General features: G+C 52.9%; 1 protein-coding gene across 1 annotated transcript; it reads left to right on the forward strand.

Moving 5' to 3' along the window:
* The first annotated feature begins 1228 nt into the window (after positions 1–1228).
* NYNRIN (NYN domain and retroviral integrase containing) lies at positions 1229–22153 on the forward strand. Its single transcript, XM_003809109.5, has 9 exons — positions 1229–1677; positions 1821–2035; positions 10743–11401; positions 11526–13082; positions 13949–14079; positions 14227–14323; positions 15864–15965; positions 16183–16284; positions 17463–22153. The coding sequence occupies exons 2-9, from the start codon at positions 1838–1840 to the stop codon at positions 20311–20313; spliced, it is 5697 nt and encodes a 1898-aa protein (XP_003809157.2). The 5' UTR covers positions 1229–1677; positions 1821–1837; the 3' UTR covers positions 20314–22153.
* The last annotated feature ends 271 nt before the right edge of the window (positions 22154–22424 follow it).

Genomic DNA, 22424 nt, shown 5'->3' on the forward strand with positions numbered 1-22424 from the left:
AAGATTGACCTCTTCTGACCCTCAACATGGCCTCTTTGAACATAGAATTAAACCCAGGAGTTCTCCATGAAGATGATCACCATGCTTGGGGTTCATGGTCTGATAGAGGAGGGCAGTAAGAGTTAAGTATTCATTCAGGGAAGGAGTGGGGAGCAGGGTTATGTGGCTCTCACCTTATTTTGTAAGAGAAACTGAAGCACAATAAGGCAGGAGACTCTTTTGCTAAAAGGAGAGCAGTCAGAGGTGGAAAGAAGGCCTGAGATGGAGATTCAGCCCAAAGGCCTTCTGCTTCAAGGTACTAGAGAGGGGCAGGACAGGAGGACCAGGCAGGGTGGAGCAGAAGGCTTTGGAGCCAGAAGTAACACAGATCATTTTTTCCTTTTCTGGATTCCAATCTAGGGAGAAGAATCAGGTGTGTAGGATGAAGTAGGGTGTGGTGGGCTGAGTCCAGTCCAGACCAGGAGTAGCGTGAGCCCCTCCCTGCCCCCAATTGGGCCCCTTCCTTGCAGTGGGGTGCTCCTGGTCCCTTGCCTGCACACAAACACAGGACGACCCTGCAGACCAGATGTTCCAGGGCAGGCCTAATTTAAAGTCTGATGCCTTTTGACCTCATAGGTATACTTGTGTCTATCAGACTGTGGCTCTTCGTTTTAGTCTGGAAAATAAGATCATTGAGGCCGAGACATAGGCCCTGCCCTCCACAGGGCCAGGTTCTATTCAGGCCCAAGGCTGTATAAGGTGTTCTTTGTGCTGGGGATGTGAGCAGAGCCTGGGTGTTGAAGGTGGTCCCCTAGCCCAGGGTTAGTCCCAGACCACTGATGCCAATTGGCTGACTGGTCAGGGGTTGCAGGAGACCTCGGAGGTTACATTACTGCCCGGACCCTCTATCTCCTTCCCCTCACAGCATAACTCAAACGTGCTAAAAAGGGCTTTCATAAACAACTCAAGTCTGAAAACTCTGGCAGCTCTCCCGCCCCTCCAGCCCTGGGGGGCTTCAGGAGGGTCTGGGCTGCCCGCCAGCTCCAGGCTGTCCCTAGACTTCAGTGGGGGGTGGGGAGTCAGTGCTGTTACCCTTTCCTTCCTGCTTGGTCTCCAGCCCAGAGTTTCCTTAGGCCCCGGCCTCCCTGGGCTCCCCACCCTACTCTACCTTAACCCTTTCCTCCCAGGGAAGGAGTGGCCGAGGTCCCCGTTCTCTTGGGACGCCTGGGAGAGGCGGTTGGGGGTAGGGGGGAGGTGGGGGTAAAGGGGAGAGATCCTTGTTCCAAATCTCAAAAAAGGGTGCCGGAAACCAATCCTCCCCTCCTTCCTCTTCCCCGTCCTTCCACTAGCAAGAGGGGAACGTGGAAGGAAACTAACTTTGACCCCTGGATTCTGGCTCTGGGCCCAAAACTTGGGTGGAAGGCAGAGGCCTCCGGGACCCTCCCCGCCCCCTCCTCCCCGCCCCGGCTCCCCCTCCCTCTTCTCCGCGCCCCTTTAAGCTATCCAGCAGACGGAGACAGAGTTGATCCAGGAGGGGCTGGCGGAGTGCTGGAGGGGGAAGGCTGGGGGCGGAGGGAAGGGCGGCAGGAGCCCGACCGGTCCCACCCCTAGCTACAACCCCGGGCAGGAAGAGCTCGTCGCGGTAGCAGCGGTCGAAGGGGACCAAGCTCCAGAGGGCGGGCGCCCGAGCCGTGCCGGGTGGGTCCCGCCGCCTGGAGGAAGGAGGCCGTGCGGGGGGCGCGCCGCGGGGAGGAGGGGGCGTGGCTTAGGCGCCTGGGGCTGGGGGCTGGGGCGCCTGCCGCACCGAGACCCGGGTGACACTATCGTCTTCTTCGTTCCAGGAGCGGGCGGGGCAGCCATGCTCCTGTCTGGGGGCGATCCTCCGGCGCAGGAATGGTTCATGGTGCAGACAAAATCGAAGCCTCGGGTGCAGCGGCAGCGTCTGCAAGTGCAGCGCATCTTTAGGGTCAAGCTGAACGCCTTCCAGAGCCGCCCGGACACCCCCTACTTCTGGCTACAGCTCGAGGGGCCCCGAGAGAACATGGGCAAAGCCAAGGTAAACAGCTTCTCCCCACCCCCACCCATCTCTTCCAGCCAGATCACTCTCTCCCCTTCCCCTGGGGAGATGGTGGTCCGCAGAGGCACCACCCGCCCTGCCCCCGCCTGGATTTGGCAGTGTGGCAGGCAGGTAGTGGGCCATCCTCCTGCCTCGCCAGATCAGCCTGCGCTCCTTCCATGCCCGCTTCTTCCCTCTGGTTCCTTCCTTTCCTGCCCCACCCCTTCCCTACGTGTCACCTCTGTCCCTCAAGTGCACTGAGAGCACCTCCTCGGTGTGTGTCCCCCATGAGACTTCCCTGGCCAGGGCCCCAGCATCAGCAGTCCCACTTTTCCATCTGGGGAGCAACTCAAGGCGCTGTATTTCTGTGGCCTCTGCAACACACCTCTTTGTTCTCCACCAAGACTGAAAGGCCCAGGTCCTTCTGTCTCCTTTTAAGTCTCCTTAAATCCTGGGCTGCCCCTTGGAGCCTCTGAGTACTAGGACTGGAGGGGCCTTTAGAGATGCTTCTAGAGTGATACTGGCATTTTACAGATGAGGTACTGGTGGCCAGAGAGGGTAAGGGGCCTGGCTGAGTGCTCAGAGGCAGGTAGGTGAGGTGGTGGGGGTTGGACCAGAACCCAGGGCTCTGGGCTCCCTGCCCCACACTCTTGATGCCACTCAGCTTCTTGCAGGGGTTCAGAGTGGGGTGCAGCCCTCTTCCCAGATTCCCAGCCCTTGGAGATGGGTGGGAGTCTGGGAGGAGGGCTATGGGTTTTCAGATGAAAGGGCTTGCTATGTGGGGCTGGACCTTGGACAGGCCAGATCACAGTGCGCCTCTCTTGCAATCTCCCTGGCTTCTCTCACAAGCTTTTCCTCCCCTTGGGCCTGTCAGATTCCACTGTCCCCCAAGGTTTACCTCTTCCCTTAGATTCCTTTATCTTACTTCTTCTTTGTAGGAATGCCACAGGAATGCCACAGCCTCCCTCTGCCCCAGACCACCTTCCCCTTCACCATGCACACCTACTGCAGATGGGTTTATACCTATATCTTAATTGGTCAAGGCCATGGGTGGGGAGGCCCAGAACTCGGCCAGCCAGTCTGGTAGGCAGGCAGGCTGGGAAGTTCCTCCCTCAACCCCTCTGTGGAGCTGCTGGGTCAGCAGTTTTTCCAATTTTGACAGAGGTGCTAGGAGAGGGAAGGGGTGTCTTCCCAGAGAACATATGTGCTGGAGGCCTTGAGAGGAAGACATTTAGAAGCCGGGGTAGGGTAGGCTAACAAGAGGAGTGTTTTGGGTTCTTTGGGTTCTTAATCTTTTTGTTACTTTGAAAGGCAGCAGCTCACCCTCTTAGGGGACTCGCACTTTCTTTTTCTTTTTTTTTTTTTTGAGATGGAGTTTCACTCTGTTGCCCAGGCTGGAGTGCAATGGCGTGGTCTTGGCTCACTGCAACCTCCACCTCTGCCTCTTGTGTTCAAGTGATTCTCCTGCCTCAGCCTCCTGAGTAGCTGGGATTACAGGCACGTGCCACCATGCCCAGCTAATTTTTGTATTTTAGTAGAGATGAGGTTTCACCATGTTGGCCAGGTTGGTCTTGAACTCCTGGCCTCAGGTAATCCACCCGCCTTGGCCTCCCAAAGTGCTGGGATTACAGGCATGAACCACTGTGCCGGGCCAGGACTCACACTTTCGGAGGTACCCCCCCCCCACCCCCTCCTTGCTCAAATCCTGGATTGGCTTCTCCAGGCCTACCTGCTCCATCTCCCTCTGCTGCTTCAGGGTTCTTCGGACCGCAGATCTCACACCTCAGGCTCCCACTGTAGGCCCAGCTAATGGAATCAGTGGCTCCCTTGATTCCTAGCCCTGTTCCTCCACTCCCCCTTTGTCTTCCCTTTGGGAAAGGCATTGTTGAAAAGTGGGAACCCAGCGTGAGGGGATTCTGGGTAGCTCCCTGCCTTATTGTACACAATGAGCATAAAGGAGACTTTGTTGGCAATTTGGAGAAGGAGGACAGGGAAGGTGGGGGGGCGGGGTTAAAGTTTTGTCTCGGGGTTAGGGGATCTGGGTTTGATATGCTGTCACCAAGTTACAACCAAGATAGGAAGGGTATGGTGAGGAGAGTTTGAGACTGGGGTTTGCTACCTGTTAACTATTTGAACTGGGTGATCAGATCAAATAACTTATCCTCTCTTGAGCCATTTCCCTCATCTATGGAACAGACTATAATAATACCTGGTTCATGAAGAGTTTGTGAGAGTCTGCTGAAATCATGCATGTTACAATACTGTTACAAAATGTGGAGAGCTATAGAGTATAGATGTTAGCTACTATTGTTTTTGACTAGCTGCGTAACTTTGAGCAAGTCCTTTTCCCTCTCTGAGTCTCGATCTCCCTGTTTGTAAAGTGGAAGTCTTGGATTAGATGCTGTCTAAGGTCCAGCGATCTGACACATAAACATTTCCCAAGTGTAAGGATGTCTTGTGGTTCTCATAGGGAGGCAGCGTGGCTGGTCCCAATCTCAGCTGTAGGGACACAGAATCATGCACTTTGTTAATGGCATACTGAACATAGGCCAACAGGCAGAGAGGACTCTGGGAGACTACAGGTTGCAGGACTGGGGAAGGGCTGATGGTGAGGTGGCTTGTTGGGGTCTGAGGGGAGGAGGGGTCGAGAAGGATACAGGCTCATCTAGAGAAGGGCCTGAGTGTGTTTCTATGTGGTTGGTTTCTCAGGAAAATCTCTGTAAATCTTGAGTGCTTTAAAATTGTTTTGTTGTGGTGGGATTAAAAAACACTGAAGACAGGCCGGGCGCGGTGGCCCACGCCTGTAATCCTAGCACTTTGGGAGGCTGAGACGGGCGGATCATGAGGTCAGGAGATCGAGACCATCTTGGCTAACACGGTGAAACCCCGTTTTTACTAAAAATACAAAAAATTAGCCGGGCGTGTTGGCGGGCGCCTGTAGTCCCAGCTACTTGGGAGGCTGAGGCAGGAGAATGGCATGAACCTGGGAGGCGGAGCTTGCAGTGAGCCGAGATCGCGCCACTGCACTCCAACCTGGGAGACACAGCGAGACTCCGTCTCAAAAACAAACAAACAAACAAACAAACAAACAAACAAAAAAACACTGAAGACATTACTGTGAAACACATTCCCAGGCAGCAAAACAAACACTGGGGAGGCCTCTCTGAGGTGAAATCAGTGAGTGGAGAGGCGGGTTTTAGTAATGATCAGAAGAGGCCCGGGACAAGCCCTGCTCCACCCTTCTCCCCTTTGGCAATGAGGTGAGGATGGTGTGGGCGGCAGAGAAGAGAGGTGACCACTGCGGGAGGTGATGGGGAGCCTAAAGGCAGTGGTAGTGGGCAAGAGTACCTTCTGGAGACTGGGTTCTGGAGCTCTGGGACAGGGTGTGGCCTGCTGACATCTGGCTTGGCTGTCAGATGGAAGTTGAACTATCTTTGCTGCACACTAACTGTGAGCAGTACCCTGAGAGTTGGTTGCGGTCAGTGCCTGGAGTTGGCTCCTATGGACCCACTGTTAAAATTTCGGGAATTGTGCAAGCGAGTGGAGGAGTATTTACAGCCATGGTGGGAGTATTTATGCCACAGAAATTGGCAAATGCGACAAATCAAGGTTACCCCCCACCCCCAGCTGATTGTTAAACATTTACCAGGACACCTGCTTGTGTTGTGGGCACTGAATACTTCTTTTTCTTTAAACTTAAATTTTCTTTTATCAAAGTAATACACATTTGAAAAGTCCAATTATTAAAAAAGGCTTAGAAGAGCACACAGAGGTTCCCTGCCCCGGCCCTCCCAATTCCTCCTTCAGTAACCATCCCCACTGACAGTATTTGCTCTGGCATTTACGCATCTCCACATTTCTAAAAGAATATGTAGACACGGTTGTCTTTTAATTAATCGACGTTTGCTGCTATCTTTTTTTGGTCCCATTATCGTATGTGAGGATTTAGCTCCCTTTCACGGCCAGCCCCTCTTCTCAAGATAGTTCTGTCTCAATTATCTGCTAAATCTACATTTAGCATTGCCTCATTATGCCTTGCACATAGCGTTCACATCGAAGCACTGAAGTGTACTATGATTTTGTTTTCTTTCTTACTTTTTGGGTTTTACTGAGGTCATTGAGGTTAAGCACTCCTTGCTTTTCAATTTGCCTTTCTTTGTACCTATTGTTAATTCTTACCACTTCCAGTAGCCTCTCAGTACAGTTTTCTACAAGGTCAGTCTATCAGTTCAAGGTGTTCTTTTGGTTCTAACTTTTTTCTTGGCGCCGTCTCTCCTGTCTGGTCAGTTGCTTTCCAGGCTGACACAGCTGTCGTTCTTGGCATCCTTTGCCTTTTTTCTTTGCTAGACACTCATGTCCTGGACCTTGAAACTTTTTCTTTCTTGGGTTGATGGAACACATCCCTCTGTAGCCTCAAGTTAAAAAGACCTCAAGTTAAAAAGATGGTGCAGCAGCAAAGTGTATGCAGATGCCTGCTTTCAACATGCCTGTCTCTTGAGTCATACCCTCCAATCTGAACTAGCTGTCCTGTGTAATAACCATTGTCACCCTAAAACAGTGCCTGGCATATAGTCAAGAATTATTTGTCGAATCGATGAATAAATTCTGAGATTTCTCTTCACCGTCATCCTGGAGATGGTCTTTGCTTCTTTCTTACTTGGTTTCCTGGAAAACTGCTCTCCAGTGGCTTCCCGGGAAAAGTTTTACAGGAGGAAAAATGCTGAGGTTGCATGTCCACGTTGCATAGCCAAAGGATACTTGATTGAGAGCTTGGCTGATATTGAATTATAAAAGGAAAATTATTTTCCTTCAGAAATGTGAGGGTTGTGCTCCATTTGGAGGAGCCTGAAGCTGTTCTGGTCCCTGGTCATTTGCGTGAGATGTTTTTTTCTCTGGAAGTTGTCAGTTTTCCCCAATGTTCTGCAGTCTCCCAGTGAGGCCCCTTTGTGCGGTTCTGTTTTCCTCCATTGTCAGGCACTCTTGTTGTACTTAGGGGGCCTTCTATCTGGACACTCATGTTCCTCAGATCCGGGAAATGTGGGGAAATATTTAGTGGATGATTTCCTCTCCTGTGCTATCTCTGTCCTCTCTTTCTGGAAGTCCTCTGCTTTTCTTATGTTTTCTCCTCTTTTTCAACTTTAACTTTTTGTTCTGCTTTCTGAAGGTTTCCTTAATTTTATCTTTGAAGCCTTTTCTTGGGTCTTTCATTTCTGCCATCAAATTTTTAATGTCTAGAAGTCACTTATATTCTCTCTGTTAAAAAATAGTATCCTACGCTTTTGAAATCCAATTTGAAACGTATGTATTCTATTCTTGTTTAGTGTGTACCATATTCTTTGTTACCTCTCTGAGGATAGAAATGATAGTAAGCTTTTTGAAGTTTTCTTCTCCCCCCTAGTTTCTCTTCTTTCAGGTTGCTTTTTTGTTTTCCTGTATGGTTTGTCCTCTGTGTTTCACGTTAGAAGTTTTCCTCGCAAGCCTGATAATCCTTGCATGATAAAGAGTGAAGGACAAAAAGCTGATTGGGAGTGGAGGCTGTGGGCAAGACTTGTTGGTTTTGAGCTTGATTGTAGAGAGATTTGCAGGTGCTGTTGGTTAGGGACCCCGTTTTGTGATCTTTAAGTCTCTGCTCTTGGGCTGGCCAGGTTTTCCAGAATGTATGCCTGCTTCCCTGGCCTGGAGGGTCAGGGTCTGGCTGCCAAGCAAATCTCTGAGTGGGAAGAATGAGTTTCTCTGCGTTTAGCTTGCATTGTATACATCATTCTTTGGCCCTCCTCACTCCCTCCATGTTTTTTTGTGTGGTGCTCACACCTTCGATTATGCTGATCAACCTCGACTCCTAAGACCTTGTTTTGTACTCCCTGGAGAACAGCCCTCCAGTGAGCGGGAAGGTACTTGCCAAGCCTGTGTGTGTGTGTGTGTGTGTGTGAATGTGTGTGAATGTGTGTGTGTGTGTGTATGTGTGTTGGGAGTGGTTGGGCTCTCAGATCTAACTGCTCCTCAAAGAACCTGGTTTTTCATGTTCCCCTTCACTTCCAATTCCAGAGTTTCTTGTTGTTTTCTGAGCCTTTTGAGTATCCTGCAGTGTAAATTGGGGTGGTTCTGGAAAGTAGACAATGAATGATAACTGACTTATGAGAAAGGAGAACCCTAAGTTAGGTGTTAAGTAATAAAGCACCTTGACAAGTACAGAATAATATTAAAATATGTCATATAAATGCTTTTATTTAACCCCCAAGTTGACTAACGACCTGTGGGTATTGGACAATATATTCTTACAAATACAGTGCTCTTTTTCTGTGTCCTTTTCTATTCTTCTGTATCATCTTTCTACCTGGTTGTTAGATGTTCCTGCCTCTTCTTCTGTACTTTTTCTCCTCTTGGAGGAAGAAGGTCTGGGTTGGCTTTAGGCAACAGGCTGTAAATGCCTGTTGTTTCCTTATCTTCTCTCCCTCTACAGTATAGACGGCATCATGGTGAAGACCCCCGACTGTGGAGCTAGAGTGCCTGAGTATCCCAGCCTACTAACTGTGTGATCTTGGACATATGGCCTTCCTTGCTCATCTAAAATGGGGATAATAGTATTTCCTTAAAGGGCAGAGAGAGGAATAAATAAGATAATGTGTGCAAAGTGCCTGACACATAATAAGCTCTCACTAAATATTAGTTCATATTTATTATTTTAAAAATTATCACAGTTCCTATATATTTCTTAATTTTAAAATATCGGGCCGGGCACGGTGGCTCACACCTATAATCCCAGCACTTTAGGAGTCTGAGGCGGGTGGATCGCGTGAGGTCAAGAGTTCGAGACCAGCCTGACCAACACGGCAAAACCCCATCTCTACTAAAAATACAAAAATTAGCAGGGCGTGATGGTGCACATCTGTAATCCCAGCTACTCGGGAGGCTAAGGCAGGAGAATTTCTTGAACCTAGGAGGCGGAGGCTGCAGTGAGCCGAGATCACTCCAGTGGAAAAATTCTGGTATCAGAGCCTCTAGCTGTGCCACTGTACTCCAGCCTGGGTGACAGAGTGAGACTCTGCCTCAAAAAATAAAATAAAATAAAATAAAATAAAATAAAATAAAATATTGGACAGTTGATGGAACCATAAATATTCTAAGCTCTCTGCAGAAAGAGAAAGAAGCCACCCATAATCTTCTTCCCCAGCACATCTCTCCATTTTTCATGTTGTTTTCAGGTCATTGAAATGGGGGTGCATGGGGTGGGGAATATTTGTTAAGGTCTGAGACAGCCCACACCTGCTCAGATTTAACCTTGCTAGGCAGTGGGACCAGATGAGGTTGGGGTAGGAGGGGTTGGCTTGGGATGTCCATCACGTTTTGAGCTGGTTTTGAACTGATTGAAAAGAGGTTAGACATGTATTTCAGGCTCTGAGGAAGAAGTTGCAGGTCTGTGGCCTTGGCCAGGTGGAAGAGGGACACGTAGGCCTGAGCCGGGAAGGATGGCCCGGGGACTGAGCAGAGGCACCTGGGTGGTCTTCAGGATCGCTGCTGGAGATCCAAAATGGAGTATGGGACTGCCAGGGGAAAGCAAGAAGAGGGATGAGAGGGATGACTATCAAAGAAAGGGGATGTGGAGGGGCATGGGGGCATATAAAGTCCACATGGGGTGGCTGATTGGAGCAAGAGCTCATGGGACCACACAGATGGAACTCAGCCAGAGTGGAGAAACCCCAACCTCGCCCACCCCAGCCACTGCTAAAGATGGCGAGTGTGTGCCCTGTGAGCTCTGTGAACTCTAGGACTTGGTCTGCCCAGAAAGCCAGAGTTCTTCCTTCTCTTTAGCTATTGCGTGTATGTGCGGGTGCAGGGGTTCCCCTGGACACTGGCCCAGTGGCTTATCTCCTCCTCTGTTGCCTCTGGGCAACAGAGTTACTATGATTAGGGGTACAGGTTGTGTTAGAGGCATTCTGGAGGGGGATGAAGCTCGAGTCTCACATGATTACCCTGTAGTCACTGTGGTCTGCCAGAGGAGGTGGAAAAAATTCTAGTATCAGAGCCTCTAGCTGTGTGCCCTTGGGCAAGCTGCATAGCTCTTCTCAGCCTGCAAAATGGGAACAGGCTGTGCCAGGTGTCATCCTCAGTACTTTCTGTGTATTAATTCACTGAAGCTTCAGAGTGGCCCAATGAGGCAGGAACTATTACTGTTCCCATTTTACAGAGGAGGAACTGCAGGCACGGGGGCAGGCATGTTGTGTGATTAATAACTTGCCACAGGTTGCATAGTTCCTAGCTTATGGAGGGTGCCCAGTAGTGTGCAGCCACTTTCTCCCCAGCTGTCACACAATTCAGGAATGCCAGACTGGGACTAGACCTCAGGAGCATCCAGTTTAACCTTTCTTTTTCTTGGTGAAGAGACTGCGGTGCTGAGAAGGTGATAGATGCCCCACAATTAACCTAATCAGTTGAGGTTGAGTTGGAGCTGCAACCTGGGTTCTTTCTCTCCTCTCTCCCAGGCTTCCCTGTTCTGCTGGTGTTCCCTGGAAAGAAATGGGTGTGTGAGGGTGCAGGACCAGGGAGAGAGTGGCTGGCCATGGGGGAGTCATTTGGCTCATGGTGGATGGGGGGTGGTAGTGGTGGGGCCACATGGTTAGTGAGGGGCTGGCCTTTTGGGTGGTGAGGGCAGATCCAGGGGCAGGCCCCTAACGGGCTGACTTCATTGTGTTCTCCCCATTGTGCCCAGGAATACCTGAAGGGCCTGTGCAGCCCAGAGCTGTGGAAAGAGGTTCGCTACCCACCGATCCTGCACTGTGCCTTCCTTGGGGCCCAAGGCCTCTTCCTGGACTGCCTCTGCTGGAGCACCCTTGCCTACCTGGTGCCTGGCCCCCCTGGCTCCCTGATGGTGGGCGGGCTGACTGAGTCTTTCATCATGACACAGAACTGGCTGGAGGAGCTGGTGGGGCGACTGCGCTGGGGCCCTGCCCCTCTGCTGACCCCCCGGGGGATCTGGGAGGCTGAGGTGACCCGGGCCTTTGGGGCCCTGGTCTGGATCCGTGGTGACCAGCATGCAGGGGACCTACTGCAGCTGCCCCCAGCGGTCCAGGAGCTGCTGCTGAGCCTGGTGCGGGATGCTGCAGGCAAGGAAGACATCATCGAGTGGCTCAGCCGCTTCGGCATCTCTGACTCCCACTCCGATCCGGAGGTTCTAATCTGCCCTCCCCAGCAGCAGAAGGAAGCCCCAGCCATGGTGTCCGTGGGAGAGAGTCCTGGACCCTTTGTGGACATGGGGACCCTCCAGAACAGGGGCCCAGAAAATTCAAAGAGATTATCTAGCCTGGGAGCCACTGGGTCCCTGATCCCAGCCCAGAGCACACCGCAGGAGGCAGCAAACCAGCTGGTACGGTAAGTTCTGGAGAATGAGCCTGGCTTCTCTGATCCTACCCCTGCTCCCCTTCCCTAAGGAAATAGTAGTAGTTTGGGACCAAACTGGCCTTCCACCTTTTCAATGAACTTGGGCTTCCTCCAGGGTCGGTTCCAACAACCAAGATGGTATGGACAGTGCTCAAGAGGAAGGGTCAGTGCAAGCCACCAGCAGCCAGGACTCCACGAACCACACACAAGCCTTGTTGAAGCAAAGGCAGGTCCAGAAGATAGAAGATAAACTCCTCTTCCAACCTCCAGTATCAGCCCTGGGTGTGTGCCCACCCTGGAAGGCCTGGACCCCGGGGCCAGCCTTTGGGCCATTGTGGCCGGGGGCTATTGCTGCAACCTTCTGGAGGATCAATGAGCTGCATTCTCTACATCTGGCCTGGCTCCTGTCCCAGGCATGCTTCAATTTCCCCTTCTGGCAGAGACCTCTGGGCCCCATTCAGTTGAAGCTGCCAGGGCAGAATCCTTTGCCCTTAAATCTGGAGTGGAAGCAGAAGGAGCTGGCTCCTCTGCCTAGTGCAGAAAGCCCAGCTGGTAGACCAGATGGGGGGCTGGGAGGAGAAGCAGCCCTGCAGAATTGCCCAAGGCCAGAGATTTCCCCAAAAGTTACGAGTTTATTGGTGGTCCCTGGGAGCTCAGATGTTAAAGACAAAGTTAGCTCGGATCTCCCACAGATAGGGCCACCCTTGACCTCTACACCCCAACTACAGGCTGGAAGTGAGCCGGGGGATCAAGGGAGTATGCAGTTGGATTTTAAGGGACTGGAAGAGGGACCCACTCCAGTGCTGCCAACAGGGCAAGGGAAGCCCGTGGCTCAAGGGGGGCTGACAGATCAGTCAGTACCTGGAGCTCAAACAGTGCCTGAAACTCTCAAAGTGCCCATGTCTGCAGCAGTGCCCAAAGCTGAAAATCCCCCCAGAACTCAAGTGCCATCTGCAGCTCCCAAAGTGCCTACATCTCCAATGATGCTGGCAGTGCACACAGAGCCTGCAGCTCCCGAAGTGCCTTTGGCTCCAACAAAGCCAACAGCTCAACTGATGGCCACAGCTCAAAAAACAGTTGTGAATCAACCAGTGTTGGTAGCTCAAGTGGAACCCACAACTCCAAAAACTCCCCAGGCTCAGAAGATGCCTGTAGCAAAAACATCACCTGCAGGTCCCAAAACACCCAAAGCTCAAGTCGGGCCTGCAGCTACAGTTTCCAAAGCACCTGCAGCTTCCAAAGCACCTGCAGCTCCCAAAGTACCTGTGACCCCCAGAGTCTCCAGAGCTCCCAAAACACCTGCAGCTCAGAAGGTGCCCACGGATGCAGGGCCAACCTTGGATGTAGCCAGACTTCTGAGTGAGGTCCAGCCTACATCAAGGGCTAGTGTCTCCTTACTGAAGGGCCAGGGGCAGGCTGGAAGGCAGGGTCCCCAGTCCAGTGGCACCTTGGCCCTCAGCAGTAAGCACCAGTTTCAGATGGAGGGGCTCCTGGGGGCTTGGGAGGGGGCCCCAAGGCAGCCACCTCGCCACCTGCAAGCGAACAGCACAGTGACCAGCTTCCAGAGGTACCACGAGGCCCTGAATACACCCTTCGAGCTGAACCTGTCAGGGGAACCTGGAAACCAGGGGTTGCGGCGAGTGGTCATCGATGGCAGCAGTGTGGCCATGGTGTGAGTAGTCACGGGTGTGGGGTGGGCTGGGGATGCTGTGGACCTGGGGCAGGGCATCCCTGGGGGACAGAATGTGGGCATCCCTTCCCAACCTTCCTATGGGCGACATGGGGAAGAGATGGGAGGGAAGTGGTCCATCCATGTTGAGTGGCTCCTGCGTGCCAGGCAGTGTGCATGGAATCCTCACAGCAGCCCTCAAGGGCAGGTTTCTGGTTTCCCTGTCTGATAGATGCTGAAGCAGGCTCAGAGGTGGGAAATCTTGCCCAAGATCCCTGAGCCAGCAAGGGGTCCAGCTGGCCTTTTGGCTCAGATGTGTCCACTGCCAAGGTCCATGCCCTTCCCAGGCCAGCTTTTAAACTTTTAGCCCAAACTTCAAGGCCCAGCACAGATTTCTTTTCCTGACCCTGCTGGCCCTTAGCGATTGCCCTTCCTCCACAGTACTTACTGCTGTAGAGGTGTTAGCATAAACATGTGCATGCCACATAATTTGCCACATGATAGAGTAGTTATCTGTGCAGAGCACACTCCCAGCACACTGTCGGTGGCCAAAGGAATTTTTGTTTGCTTTAAGCCCTCAACTGAGCTCTCTGAGTGGAGGGGCTGCCTTCTTCCTCTTGCCCTCAATGTCCCTACACACATGCGTACACACTGGTACATGCACACACACACACACACGCGTGCACACACACAGAGTTTCTGGCAGTGCCCTGCACCAAGTAGGTGCTCACAGAATGTCTGAGTATGGAGGGAAGGGGAGAGGGCATCATTGGTGTCCTTGGTGCTGGCATTGCTTGCTTGCTGCCCCAGGGCTGGCTCTGAGGGAGGAGTGGTGAGGCAGGGTCTTTCCTTGTCCCACGACCCCACAGGCATGGCCTGCAGCACTTCTTCTCCTGCCGAGGAATTGCCATGGCAGTGCAGTTTTTCTGGAACCGGGGACACCGAGAGGTCACTGTGTTTGTACCCACCTGGCAGCTGAAGAAGAACCGGAGGGTGAGAGGTGAGGTGTCCCCTGCCTGCCCAGCCTCCACAGTGTCACCAAGCTTTCTTCTCTCTGCCTTGCTGCCCCCACCCTCTGCCACCCCAGAGTGGCCATTTCCACTTAGCCCTCCCTTGACCATTTCTGTCTTCTGCCTTTCACCCCCAGAGAGCCACTTTCTGACGAAGCTACACTCGCTCAAGATGCTTTCAATCACACCCTCCCAGCTTGAGAATGGCAAGAAGATCACTACCTACGATTATAGGTGTGCCGGTCCCCAGGCCTGCCCTCCTGGGCTCAGGGAGTTGGGCCTGGCTGGTGTGTCAGGTGGAGTCCGGCCTGTCTTCTCTGGGGAAATGGAGGCAAACATGTTGGGGGTGTCGGTTGTGCAGAGGGTGGGGTGGGCATCTGTCAGCAGAGGGATGGGCACATTGAGGAAAGGGCTCGAGGTTGGCTCTCCCCAAGCCCGGAGTTGTTTCTGACTTTGGGACTCTGGAGTCCGTCTGCCTTAGCTAACAGGCATTCTTCCCCCATGACCTGTGAACATCAGAGAGGTTCCCCAGGATTTTGGGTGCCCGTTTCGGTTGAGGCTCATGTCTCCAGACTGCTTTAGTCTTTTCCTCCCTCGGAGCCCCGGCACCGGTGGAGGTCTGTGCATGGCTGTTGTGGATGGAGCCCTGGGCAGGGCTCTGGAAAAGGAGAGCCCTGAATGCCTAAACCCTGAATGCTTGCCTGCTTGTCAATCCTAAGCGCCCACTCCTCAGCATGGCTGCAGGACCTCTGTGCTCAGGGGAAGCCTGTGACCCTGCCTCTCTTAGGGCAGGGAAGGCCCAGGCATAGTCACTGGTCCTGGGTTGGAGTTGATGCTGAGCAGACAGAGATCTTGGTTTCACATAGGCAACTCTCATGCCAGGCAGGGAGAAGTTCTGTTTCTCCACACTCTTCCCAAGACCTGGCACCCAACCAGGCCTGGGAAGGGCTGGGCAGAGAACCTCACGCATCCCTCCTTGTAGAGCTGGTCCCCTGCACTGAGTCTTTAAGTGCCTTTAAGTTCAGGCGTGGGTTTGATGGAAGATGGCTTTTCCGCAGACCGTCCCTCTGCTGGGCACTTGAAGAATAGCATGCTTTGGGGAGCCCGAATGGAAAGTTTCAGGGACTACTGAGAAGTAGGTAGCCTTTGCTTTCTTTCCTGGTCACAGCCCTCTTTAGAGGAGAGGTGATCCTTGGAAAAGTGGATTTGTTTATTCAGGTATGTGTGCTTATATGTGTTAGCGTATATATGTCTGTATGTCCTGGAATGTATATGAATATTATGCATTGGTGAAGCATTATAATGGAATATTTGTGTGTGTGCTGTGTGGCCGGCACTTACCTAGACACTTAAAAGTATTATCTCATTCAGTTTAATCCTCACAGCAACATGGGGTAGGTATTTTATCTCTGTTTTACAGATGCAAAAAAACGGAAGCAGTAAATACACCTGTGTGAATGTGGACGAATGTGAGTTTCTGTGTCTGTGCATGTCTACGTATGTGCCTATGCGTATAACAGGGGCGTGTGTTTGTATATACATCTGGGAATGCGTGCATCCAAGGTCACCCTTGGATGACCTTGATCCCTATCAGTGATCTCACATGGCTGCATAGAGAAGGGGATGGGCTCGGGGGTCCTGGATTTCTGAGTAGGAAGGGCAGTGTCTTTGTCTGACACACCTCAATGGGAAGCTGCAAGTTCATTTTCCCAGATGACCCAGGAAGTGAGGGGGCTAGTTACTGGGTCATTAGTGACTTCCCCTCTCCCTGCAGGTTCATGGTAAAGCTGGCAGAGGAGACAGATGGCATCATTGTCACCAATGAGCAGATTCACATCCTGATGAATAATTCCAAGAAACTGATGGTCAAAGATCGGTAAGATGGTCCCCAGAGGCTTGAGCCATTCCTTCCCCTTGGATGTCAGGCAGCCCCTGGCATGGGAGAGATTAGGGCTGGAAGAGAGGCCTTGGAGTAGTGCCCACCAGCACCTGCCAGGATGTGGGTCTCAGCCCCATGGAGAAGCCAGGCGACAACAGGGTGTGGGTGGGTCAAGGGCTCACAGTGACTGTGCCTCTTCTCCCCCTGGGCCCAGCTTGCTGCCTTTCACCTTTGCGGGGAATCTCTTCATGGTGCCTGATGACCCCCTGGGCCGTGATGGCCCCACCTTGGATGAGTTTCTGAAGAAGCCAAACAGGTAATAGGTCAGGCCTCCCCAGCCTCCCAGGCCCTCCTGGGGCTGATCGGAAACTTCCCCTTAGTGTTGGCCAACATCTAGTGCGTAATAATGATCAGAGTGATCTGACTTTTTCATGTCTTTATACTTGTGCCACATGTTTATGTGTTCATAAACCACTTACAGTAAGTTTTAATACATACATGAAAGCACATATGTAGAATGTAGTTTTAACATTCTACATGCATCCTTCCAAACTGGCATTTGTGCTCAATGATTTATTAGTTTTTTCAGATGTATCCTATGCTAATTCATGTAGCTCTGTTTAATGGTCATATAGTGTTCCATTACATGAGTACCCAAAAGATTTTTCTGTTTTCTTGTTGAGGGCCATTTGACCACTTCCATTATATGCTGTTGGGTCCGAGGCTGCAGTGAACAGCCTTGCTCTTATTCTTTGTATCCAAGGGAAGCTGTGTCTAGAGTATTCACCAAGTAGGATTTTTTCTATGTTTATCGTCTCATTCGATCCTCACAACTTGAGTTATATGTAAATGACCACTGTCTTCATTTTATAGATGAGGAATCTGTGACTCAAGTGACTTTTCCAAGGTCACATTGCTGGTGCCAGCACAATTGGTTTGCAGTAACTTGGATCCTCTGCTGCCCACCTGCCAGTTCCCTAGGCCCAGCAGGGGACCTTTGTCAGGATCTTCTGGGCAGAGCTCTGCTTCCTGGGGCCAGATCCCCCAGTCTTACCTTGCCAATTTGGAAAAAAGTGATGTGGATGAGGTTTGTCAGCTGTGTCCTCACAAGCTCCTTGTCAGGCTCTCCTTCACTTTGGTGACACTGCCCCCTCCTTTTCCAGGATTGCTCATCCTGGGTTAGGCTGGAAGCCGCCAGTCATCTCTTATCAAACCACTGGCTTACAGCTAGTTTAAATGTTACTTGGTCAGTGAAGTTTTGATTGGATGAGCCTTCAAGGCACAAATGAACCTCTAATATTGGGGGTCTGGCCCATGCATGAGGTAGAGGAAGTCTTTATAGGCAGGGGCCCAATTGTGCCTATGCCATGCAAGTTGTTGGCACTTGGCCCAGCCTCAGGACACTTTGGAATGGGGTTTCCACAGAGGTGCTTTCCCTTTGGAGGATTGCTCACGACGGGGCTGCCCTTCCCTCTTCCATCTGTTTTGGTGTAGGTTGGACACTGACATTGGCAACTTCCTGAAGGTGTGGAAGACCCTTCCTCCCAGCTCAGCCAGTGTCACTGAGCTGAGTGATGACGCTGACTCTGGGCCCCTGGAGAGTCTGCCGAATATGGAAGAAGTCAGGGAAGAGAAGGAGGAGAGGCAGGATGAGGAGCAGAGACAGGGGCAGGGCACACAGAAGGCGGCTGAGGAGGACGATCTTGACTCTTCGCTGGCGTCAGTGTTCAGGGTGGAGTGCCCGTCCCTTTCGGAGGAGATCCTGCGGTGCCTCAGCCTCCATGATCCCCCCGATGGGGCCCTGGACATCGACCTCCTGCCAGGGGCAGCTTCTCCCTACCTAGGCATCCCCTGGGATGGAAAGGCTCCCTGCCAGCAGGTTCTTGCCCACCTGGCCCAGCTCACCATCCCCAGCAACTTCACCGCACTCTCCTTCTTCATGGGCTTCATGGACTCCCACAGGGATGCCATCCCTGACTATGAAGCCCTAGTGGGCCCCCTGCACAGCCTCCTCAAGCAGAAGCCTGACTGGCAGTGGGACCAGGAGCATGAGGAGGCCTTCCTGGCCCTGAAGCGAGCCCTGGTGTCTGCCCTCTGCCTGATGGCCCCCAACTCCCAGCTGCCCTTCCGCCTGGAGGTGACCGTGAGCCACGTGGCCCTGACGGCCATCCTCCATCAGGAGCACTCAGGGAGGAAGCACCCCATAGCCTATACCTCAAAACCCCTCCTCCCTGACGAGGAGAGCCAGGGCCCCCAGTCAGGGGGAGACAGCCCCTATGCTGTTGCCTGGGCCCTCAAGCATTTTTCCCGCTGCATTGGAGACACCCCGGTGGTCCTGGACCTTTCCTATGCCTCCCGGACCACTGCGGACCCTGAGGTGCAGGAGGGCCGCAGGGTTTCCAAAGCTTGGTTGATCCGATGGTCCCTCTTGGTTCAGGACAAAGGCAAGAGGGCCCTGGAATTGGCCCTCCTCCAGGGCCTGCTGGGGGAGAACCGCCTGCTCACCCCCGCGGCCTCCATGCCTCGCTTCTTCCAGGTTCTGCCGCCTTTCTCTGACCTGTCCACGTTCGTCTGCATCCACATGTCTGGCTACTGCTTCTACCGTGAGGATGAGTGGTGTGCTGGCTTTGGTCTCTATGTTCTATCGCCCACCAGCCCCCCTGTCTCCCTTTCCTTCTCATGCTCCCCTTACACGCCAACCTATGCCCACCTGGCAGCCGTGGCCTGCGGCCTGGAGCGCTTTGGCCAGTCCCCACTCCCAGTGGTTTTCCTCACTCACTGCAACTGGATCTTCAGCCTCCTGTGGGAGCTCCTGCCCCTCTGGAGGGCTCGGGGCTTCCTCTCCTCTGATGGGGCTCCACTCCCTCACCCAAGCCTGCTCTCCTACATTATATCCCTCACCTCTGGCCTCTCATCCCTTCCGTTTATCTACCGAACCTCCTACCGGGGCTCTCTGTTTGCTGTGACAGTGGACACCCTGGCCAAGCAGGGTGCCCAGGGGGGTGGGCAGTGGTGGAGTTTGCCAAAGGATGTGCCAGCCCCTACAGTGAGTCCCCATGCCATGGGCAAGAGGCCCAATTTGCTGGCATTACAGCTGAGTGACAGCACCCTGGCCGATATCATTGCCAGGCTGCAGGCTGGGCAGAAACTGTCTGGCTCCTCACCGTTTAGTTCTGCCTTTAACTCACTCAGCCTCGACAAGGAGAGTGGCCTGCTTATGTTCAAGGGAGATAAGAAGCCCAGGGTCTGGGTAGTCCCGACGCAACTCCGGAGGGATCTGATTTTCTCTGTGCATGACATTCCCTTGGGGGCCCACCAGAGGCCCGAAGAGACCTACAAGAAGTTGCGTTTGCTGGGGTGGTGGCCTGGGATGCAGGAGCATGTGAAAGATTACTGCAGGAGCTGCTTGTTCTGCATCCCCCGAAATCTCATAGGCAGCGAGTTGAAGGTTATTGAGTCCCCATGGCCCCTCAGGTCGACCGCCCCCTGGTCGAACCTGCAGATCGAGGTGGTGGGCCCGGTCACCATAAGTGAAGAGGGCCATAAGCATGTACTTATTGTGGCTGACCCAAACACCAGGTGGGTGGAGGCATTCCCCCTGAAGCCCTACACACACACGGCTGTGGCCCAGGTGCTGCTTCAGCATGTGTTTGCAAGATGGGGTGTTCCTGTGAGGCTGGAGGCAGCCCAGGGGCCCCAGTTTGCCCGGCACGTCCTTGTGAGCTGTGGGCTGGCCCTGGGAGCCCAGGTGGCCTCCCTGAGTAGGGACCTCCAGTTCCCCTGCCTGACGAGCTCAGGGGCCTACTGGGAATTCAAGAGGGCCCTCAAGGAGTTCATCTTCCTGCATGGGAAGAAGTGGGCGGCCTCCCTGCCTTTGTTGCACCTGGCCTTCAGGGCCTCCTCCACTGATGCCACACCGTTCAAGGTCCTGACCGGGGGTGAGTCAAGGCTCACGGAGCCCCTGTGGTGGGAGATGAGCAGCGCAAACATTGAAGGGCTCAAGATGGACGTCTTCCTGCTACAGCTGGTGGGGGAGCTGCTGGAGCTCCACTGGAGGGTGGCTGACAAGGTGAGTGAAAAGGCCGAGAACAGGCGTTTCAAGCGGGAGAGCCAGGAGAAGGAGTGGAATGTGGGTGACCAAGTCCTCTTGCTGTCCCTCCCCAGGAATGGCAGCAGTGCCAAATGGGTGGGTCCCTTCTATATCGGGGACCGGCTGAGCCTGTCACTCTATAGGATATGGGGCTTCCCAACCCCAGAGAAGCTGGGGTGCATCTATCCCAGCAGTCTGATGAAGGCCTTTGCCAAGAGTGGCACCCCCCTGTCCTTCAAGGTCTTGGAGCAGTGAGCGGGAGCAGCGGGGGTGCCCCCTGCCCCAGGGCCGTGGGTTTCTGCTGCTAGGCCTCCCGCTGTCCCAGCAGTGCTCTCAGTCCACTGGGGGCCCTCAGTTGTGCCTTTTGTAGAGAAGTTGCTTCATAAAGCTTTGCTGAATTGCCTTGAACTAGGGACCAGCATCCGCATGGAAACATCCCCAGTTTGGGGTACTTGGAGAATTTGCCAAAGGCTGTCAGATATGGGTCCCTGGCAGTTTTACACTGGGAAATAGAGTGCTTCTCTAGGCTATACCAGGCTCAGTGTCTTTTCCCCAAGTATCCTCTTTCCCCTTCACATGTAGGTGTGTGGTGGTGTGCACACACACACTCATGAAAGAATCTATCTTGGCCATGAAACTGTGGCTGTTGACCTTGGAATTGGAACCACAGTCCTTTCCCATACAGAAACCCCAAATGTGGGCTCCTCCCTCCAACCTGTTCTTCTGGGGACCCTTTGCCCTTAGAGCTGTCACAGATGACATAAACCTGGGCAGGCTGTGGGGAGGCTGCTGCCTCCTAGCCTCACGGTCAGCTTTCTTAAGCCAGGTGTGGCCTGCACAGCTGTCAGGGCAGGGCTGGCCATCCTCCCAGGCCTCAAGGGCAGTGTCTTGGAGCGGGAGGATGGCCAGCCACAAGCCACCAGCTTGTCAGCATGGGAAGGGCAAGGGGGAAATGGGTTGGCCTACCTCATTTGACTCCAGCCAATGGAGACAATTCCTGACCCCTGCTTTGATGGTGTTGACCCCACAGGAATCAAGGATCTTGATGCCAAGTGTGGCATCTCTACCTGAAGAGCTGCTTCTGTTAGACCCAGGGGCCCTGGCCTCTGTTTTAAGGGGGGAGGGCGTCTGCAACAAGAGTGGCACATGGCGAAGTGCTGGCATGGCTCTACCTCCCAACCCCTCCCAACCCCATCCCAAAGCCTACAGCCCTCTGCTCCTTCTACCTCCACTGTATCCTGCATCCCAGACCCTACAGATTGTGTGATTTCTTCATCTGTATCACCCCCCGAGTCCTGTGGACCTGCCTTCTGTGTAGAGCAAAACCCAGGCTCCCTCACAGCCATTCTTTGCAGAGATCACCCTTGCAGTGAGCGTGAGTTCCTTCCAGGTGTGTGCGCGTACACTCACCCTCTGAATTGCTGCCACTGCCAAGGAAGTGGGCTCCAGGTGAAGGCCAGTGCCACGTCACTCTGGCTGGCCTTCTGAGTAGTTTCATTTCTCCAGAAGCTGAGCCAGTCTCCTGGTCTAGCCCAGGTTGCCAGAACTCTTGGCATTGCAGAGTGCTAGAGCCAGTGGAGAACTTGCCAACTTGATTGTTTTACAGCAGAGGAAAGAGGATCACAGAGGGAAAGTGATTCACCCAACGTCACACAGCGAGTTCATGGCTGAGCTGAGACCAGGATAAAGCTTCCTGACTCCCAGTTCACCATGAAAAGGGTTCTGGCAACAGGTTCAAGCTGGAGAATCCTTCAAAATGCTACACCCACATTCTCTCCAACTCTTCATCTCCCTGATCTTCCAGACAAACTACCTGGGTGTTGCCCTTAAACCATTTCTAGCTGTTAATCCTGTCCAGAAAAATGATTGAGTGATAGCTGAGAAGTGGAAAGTGTGGGATTTTTGGCAGGTGCTCTCTTTCCTCCGCCCCCCGCGCCATTCTTTCTCTTCCTCCTCTCTGTAATGGTATGTCCAGCCTCACTCTCCCTCCCTGGTGCTGTATGCGTTCCCCCTGTTAGCTACATTTATGATCACATACCCTTCTTTTAAGTGAATTTTTTTTCATTTGATTTGTCAATAAACGAATCAAACTGGAGCTGATGTCCAGTTCTTTGTTTAGCTTCAGTCTCAATTGTGGGAATGAGGAGTGTGGGGCAGTCATGGGGTATGGCTGCTATATGTTTCCTAGATAAACTTGCAGATTTGAAGAAAAGTACCTTTTCCAGACCATCTGCCCCAAGCTCTTACTGTACAGATGAAGAGACCAGGGCCCAGAGGGTGATATGCTTAAGGCTCCATAGCTGCTTCATGGCAGGGCTGGAAGGAGAGTCCCACCTCTGGGCTTCCAAGCTGGTACCCTTGGCAGT

The sequence above is a fragment of the Pan paniscus genome, chromosome 15, assembly GCF_029289425.2.
Source record: "Pan paniscus chromosome 15, NHGRI_mPanPan1-v2.0_pri, whole genome shotgun sequence".
Lineage (NCBI taxonomy): Eukaryota > Metazoa > Chordata > Mammalia > Primates > Hominidae > Pan > Pan paniscus.

Bases quoted from the DNA above. Each gene is read 5' to 3' on its own strand.
- NYNRIN (XM_003809109.5), top strand. From the start codon at position 1,838: ATGCTCCTGTCTGGGGGCGATCCTCCGGCGCAGGAATGGTTCATGGTG. The intron at 2,036-10,742 runs GTAAACAGCTTC...CATTGTGCCCAG, and splicing joins AGAACATGGGCAAAGCCAAG to GAATACCTGAAGGGCCTGTG. The intron at 14,080-14,226 runs GTGAGGTGTCCC...TTTCACCCCCAG, and splicing joins GAAGAACCGGAGGGTGAGAG to AGAGCCACTTTCTGACGAAG.